The 6,271-nt window shown below is 48.6% G+C and overlaps 1 protein-coding gene across 1 annotated transcript; it reads right to left on the reverse strand.

Annotated features, from left to right (window-relative positions):
• Window positions 1-974: 974 nt before the first annotated feature.
• On the reverse strand, window positions 975-5,980 carry PPP1R3G (protein phosphatase 1 regulatory subunit 3G). Its single transcript, XM_059853229.1, has one exon. The coding sequence runs from the start codon at window positions 5,929-5,931 to the stop codon at window positions 5,089-5,091; it is 843 nt and encodes a 280-aa protein (XP_059709212.1). The 5' UTR covers window positions 5,932-5,980; the 3' UTR covers window positions 975-5,088.
• Window positions 5,981-6,271: the final 291 nt, after the last annotated feature.

Raw genomic sequence — 6,271 nt, forward strand, 5'->3', positions numbered from 1 at the left:
TAGTATTAGTAACTGTTAAAAGGCATTTCTGTTGGCTGTTACAACCTCTCAATAAATTTTTCTGCAATTGAAAGCATGGATTCAAAATGCTCAGCTATATCAGAGGTACAGATTTTCAGGAGGAGAGCAACCTGAAGTGAGAAGCATACGCTTTACATACAGTGTTGAAATAAGCTAAGAAGGATTTTAACTTAGTATTCACTTTTCTCAAAAGATATTTCTATTAAAAAAAAACTTCCAAGTTTCCAAGCATTAAAAGCAAAACTTTTACCCTCTGAAATCGGCAGACAGAATAACTGTGGAGAAGCACTAGCCCCTCGACTTTACTTCCTGCAATACAACATAAATGCATCTCTCCTGATTCCCAGCACAGACCATACATATGCGTAAACAGCCATGAAAGAGCTGTGCTCTGACTGTTTTCCTGAGTTTTCCATAATGATCTGCAGTGAAATCCTGGCATTATTCAAGTCAGGACTATACTGTTTGCTTTATTCCACCATTCTTAACATAGGCGTAGTTATTTCATACTCATGGGAATATTTTGCTTGACAACCTTTTTAAAAAAAGAACTAAGCTGTGCAGTTCTTTAACTGAGTGTTTACATTCCTACTTTTTTTACTATTTTAGAATATAAGAATAGTGCATGAGAACATAAGGTGAAAGCAGGGGAAAAAAAAAAAAAACGAGAAGCCAGTACTTCTTCCAAAACCATGTATTTTCTACAACTGTAAAAGGAAAAAATTTGGAACTCTCAAACCTGTTTCACAAACATATGCACCTTCAAAAGATTCCACAGCTTACAGAGGTAATTAAATATGTTTTGCAAGAGATGCTTCTTTCTAAACTACTTACCTTTTTTGCTGTTAAACCAGTATCTACTGAAGCTTTGCAAGAGGGGGAGATGATGGTAATTAGTGCATTCAAGTAACTACTCTTCTGTGTTTGGGAAAAAAGAACTATGGAGACCTGTGAAGAATGTACAGGCTTTCTATTGAAAGAGTACACCCCATAAATATTTATAACAGTCTTTGGCAATATGCTAATCCAAGGCAAGCAATTTTCCCTCTCTCAGAAAGAATCATGAAAAAACAATTAAGGTGATTTAATTACTGCCGTGCACAGACAGCAGATTTTGAACTCTTGACAGATGAACATTCATCACAGTGCCATGTTATCCTAACCCCATAACACAAGACTCTGAACAGAATGGACAATTAAACCTAGATCATTTCCCTTACCTTCCTGCAGTACTTTGGGCTGGATCCAAATCCCAGCAAAGCCAATGGGAGCAGAAGCCAGACTTTCCAAGTACTGACTGAAAGCTCCAATTTTAAATAAAACAGAAGTAGTTTTCATGCAAGCTTACAGATCTTCATGACACCAAAGTAAATTTAGCTTCACAGCCCTTTCCTGAACCATTTAAATCTGAATTTAAAAGTAAGTGTACATGGCAAAAAATTGCTTAAGGAAGATTTACCTTTTATGTCCTTCACAGTTACCCCTACAGAGTTTCAACTATATTAAACTTTCTTCATTTATATACACCTATAAAACCGTTTGGCAGCTATTTCTACCCTCAGTCCTTAATCCATGGTAGGGGAACAGAAATCTGCATAAAACAAAAATCTTTGGAGCTGAAGTTTTTCCAAAAGTGCAATAAGTCTTAAATTTCTTATTTAGGTTAGGGAAGGGAGCATGTTTATAAGAACATCTTCCAAAAGTTATGTTTTGAAACTTTATGAAATACATTAACAGTAATGCAAGCAAACAGACAGAGTGCTTCACTTAACATTTCACTCTACTGGCCTTGAGATTTTAATGGAATTAAAACAACTTCATTTTGATTATATTCCTTTGAGAATAATGTTGCAATTATGCCATGTGTCTCAACCTATGGCCAGGAGCAGGAGCCCTGGGGTTTGCTGATGTGGGCTTGCAAGCCTTTGGTACACACATGGTCCAGTTGGATTTTTACAACTGCTGCCCAGTGTAATCCTTGATAAAGCCTTGCATTTCCATAGCCCTCAGGAACCTCAGCTAGAAAACACACACAACTATGAGTAGGCTGTCTTTGAACCTTGCTTTGGAAATCTATGCTTCTGTAAAATCCTAAGAGCACAGAAATGTACTGTCTATCAAAATGTGAGTATGTCTGACTCCCATCTAGAGGTTTTCTCCTTCCTTTCACAAAAAGGAATTCTTAATAACAAATAAAAGCACTTCACCAGGTATCAAAGCACAAAAATGTTGTGCTTTAATTATCACAATTGGCAGGATTTTCAATTGGCACTGATTTTCTGAAGCACTCAGAAGATTTTACTGTCTAGCCTCAGCAAGTACTTTCTTGCATTTCAAATTTCAGGTCACACATCTGAAAAGCACACAGAAATGTCACGTGTTCTGGATGTCAATGTTTACAGTGGACCAGAGAACATTTCCAGGCCTCTATCACTAGGCACAGCTAGCCAGGATTCTTCATGGTACCACCTCTGCCCAGACACAGCCATCAGAATATGGCTGCTCCTTTAAATTCTGGTAAGGAGAGATCTCTCCCCTCCTTTTTCTGGCAATGTTTTTCCTTCTTCTCTGAGGCAACTAATAAACAAAGCACAGAATAAGGAATGGGCTCCAGAAATCCCAAATATTATATTGTACATAAATGAAGGATCAATCTTGACACTGCACTAAGAGCACACTATTTCAGCTTAAGAGCACACTATTTCATTGCTGCAGCATCTGAAGAAAGGCTAATTCATACCAGGTTATCCCATGTAACATCCTATAATCCTGTAATGCATGACAGACTTAAAACAAACTTGCGTAGGGAAACAGCAGAGTTCACTATTCTCTCTTCAAACCTTTTTGGCGAGAGTTCACATGTAACCTGAAGGACAACAGTAGGAACTTCTGTTTGCCCGCACAGAGCTCTCCCTCTGTGCGTTGTCAAAGCAACTGATACAGTGTAACAGCAGAATGGTTTCCGAAGGAATTAAACACCTCCTTGTCTCTGGCTGTATTCTCAGGCTGTGCTGTACACACAGGCTTTTTTGGGAGGAGGGAGGACAGGCTGTGTTTCAGCAGCAGTGTGCATGTGAGCAGAACTGCAGCACCTTTAGTATGAAGCTCCCTCTGCTTCCCATCTTTCCCCCAACAGACTCCCTGCTTTTAGCTCCTGGGTCTGCTCCAGCCAGCTCAAAAGGCAGGATAGCTGTAGGCTTGAAAATATTCTCTTATCAAGAAGTATTTTTTCTAACATTGTCACAATAACCTTAAGATGTTTTACATCTTCAGAGGAAATGAAGACCTGAGAAATCTCACACTGTGCTCTGTGTCAAAAAAGGAAAATGGCATTCCATGGTCTCACAGAAGACCATACATCCATGTCAGGGCATTTTCTGCATTCTGGCAATTTTTCTTCATTAACCAAAAACAACCCATATTTTGAGATACCGTATCAAAAGAAAACAAGAAGAATCAAAGTTGCAGAAGAGCCCCAAAAAACCCTGACCATAGCCCACCTACTTTTCCATCCAAGCTAGTAAAGCTTCCTCACACCACAGCTCTGCTCATAAAAACACCCTACAACAATCACAGACTTAGGGGTTGATTTGCCTCATGACTCTGGCAGGGCAACAGTCATTTTCAGCTACAGCCCTAAACACTGCTTACAGACAGGATCAACCCTGGTCAGGACACACATACCATAGGTTGCAAAAAAAACAAAAAGTAAGTGTAATGGTGAGCTTTATGTCTTTTTTTAAAACTTTTTTTTATTTTTACAAACCCATTTGCCTTGATGTTTTTGCTTAATTTCAAGAGTTGGGACACCAGTAGTAGTCCACCTCTAGGCTTGCAGTGCAAGAGTGAAGACTATAAAATCAATTCAAGTGTCCAGCGCCATAAAGTCCAGCTGTGTGCACAACAAAGTTCCTTCCCAGCAGCATACAAATACAGAAAAACATGTAGCAAAAAAGCTGAATAAATTATAAATACTTGAGAAATGTGGTGCAAAATGTAACATAAGGAGATCTGAACTAAGGCACTTGTTTCCATTTGTTACTGAGGACACCCTCTCTGTATGGCAGCGTCACTCCTCAGTGAGAAGGGTCATCCAAACCAGACCCAAATCTGAAAATACAGAACCGTGTACGAGACAAACACCACCTTTCACTTCACAGTGCATGACTTAAAGGTGTTACCAAAGTTCTCCTGATAAACACAGCATCAGCAAGTATTTTAACTCCTCCTTCGTCCCGGTTTTAGACTCGTCGGTTGTGTGAAAAGAAGTCACCAGTCTATTTTAAGCAAAAACATTTCTGCACAAGTCCCTGTTGGCTGCTATTAGCCAGACGGGATCTACATGTGAGCCTGGAGAGCGGTACCGAAGTGTGTTGAGTGACAAAAACCAGGGCAGCCCAGTCCAGCCCCAGATCCAGCCCCAAAACAGAGTGCCTGCTGTTCAGAGCTGCCGCAGCCATGGCAAAGGTGGGACGGGCACGCAAGCCTGTCACGGGTTTGACAGGTGCTCACAACAGTGAATCGTATTGTTACGGAGTCCATTGAACTAAAGGAAAATAACAAAAAAAGGACAAAGCACACCATTGCTGTCGCAGTACTGTGTCTTTCAAATGGATCTGAGAACGGGAAAATTGGGATCCTAAGTTAAATCTGTAGCGGACACGCCACCAAGTTTTCACACGAGTGCTCTTGACTAATCGGTAAGTGGAGTCAAGCCCAAATCAAGACCTCAAAAATTCACTTCAAGAGGGGAAAAGCAAAGCCCACGCTACTCAGTCTCCTCGCTCTCTCTCTCTCAAAAAAAAAAAAAAATTACAAAAAACCAAAAAGGAGAACAATTCCACAAGCCACAGCAATGCGAGCCTACGCACATCCATATTTCGCTGGCAGAAACTGAAGCTCCTGCTTAAAAACCACCAGACTTGGGTCAGTCTCCGGGCCGGGCCCTCGGCGCGCTGGCCGTCTCCCTCCCGAGCCGGGCCTCACGCCGGGCGCGGGGTGCGGCCGCCTGCTCCAGCCCCAGCCCCTGCCCGGCGGGTCCCCTCGGCTCCCCTCGCCCGGCCGGCGTCAGTAGCGGGGTGCGGCGGGGCCCGGCGGGGCGGCGGCGGGGCCGCCCCCGGGGCAGCCGCAGCAGCGCAGCGTGTAGTTGCGGCCGCCGTTGTTGTCCCAGAACTCTCCCTGCGGGCTGCGGTAGCGGATGGCGAAGTGCAGGGCCGAGCCCTCCCGCAGGCTCGGCGGGACGCACAGGGTGAAGCCGTAGCGCTCGGCCGGCGGCTCGGGGGGCAGCGGCGCGGCCGGGACGTCCACGAAGGAGAGCCACTCGTTGAAGGTGTAGCGCACCGTCACCTCCCTGGGGCCGGGGCCGCCCAGCACTTGCACCGTGCCCCGCACGTCGGTGGGCGCCGCGGGCCGCCCCAGGCGCTCCAGGCAGACGCGCTGCCTCCGCAGCCGCTCGGCGCTGGGCTCCCCGCCGTCGGGGAAGTCGGGCACCAGGAGCAGCGCGGGCGGCGGCGGGTCGGCGCCGGGCGGCGGCGGGTCCCGCTCCTCGCCGGGCGGGCTCTGCAGGTGCGACAGCGCGGCGGGCGGCACCTGCGGCTCCTCGGCGTCGCTGAAGTGCTTGACGCTGGCGAGGCTCAGCCCCAGCGAATCGGCGAACTGCACCCGCTTCTTGCACTTGCCGCAACAATCTTCGCCCGCTGCCGCCTCCCCCTCGTCTTCCTCCTCCTCCCCCTCCTCCTGCCGCTCGCCGGGGCCGGGGGACGGCGGCCGCCCGCAGCGGCGCAGCTCCAGCAGCACCAGCCGCTCCCCCGCCGCCTCCCGCTTGCCGTCGCGGGGCACCGTCGGGGCCGCGCCGCGGAGCCGCCGCTCCTCGGCCGCCAGCTCCTGCCGCGGGCGTGCGGGGCTCGCCATGGCGGGGCGCCCCGCTGGGCCCGTCCCGGCCGCCCCTGTGCCGGCAGGCGGACGGGCCGGCACCGCTTTATCCGGCGCCCCCGCCGCAGGCCCCGGGCTGGGGGCGCGCCCCCCCGCCGGCCCCGGAGCCTCCCCGCGGGGCTGGGGCTGGGGCTGGGGCGGCCGCGGGCGGGGGCGGGACCTCCCTGGACGGGCAACGCGGAAAGAGCCGCGACGGGCGGCCCCGCACGTCCTCCCGCCCGCCGGGGGCCGCCGTTACCAGGGCGCGGAGCAGCGAGCAGCGAGCAACGCTCCCGGTTTTACGGGCTTGGAGGAGACACGGGCAGCGGCGGGAGGCGCC

The sequence above is a fragment of the Haemorhous mexicanus genome, chromosome 1 (assembly GCF_027477595.1).
Source record: "Haemorhous mexicanus isolate bHaeMex1 chromosome 1, bHaeMex1.pri, whole genome shotgun sequence".
Lineage (NCBI taxonomy): Eukaryota > Metazoa > Chordata > Aves > Passeriformes > Fringillidae > Haemorhous > Haemorhous mexicanus.

Coding starts and splice junctions, on each gene's coding strand:
- PPP1R3G (XM_059853229.1), bottom strand. CDS start 5,931: ATGGCGAGCCCCGCACGCCCGCGGCAGGAGCTGGCGGCCGAGGAGCGG.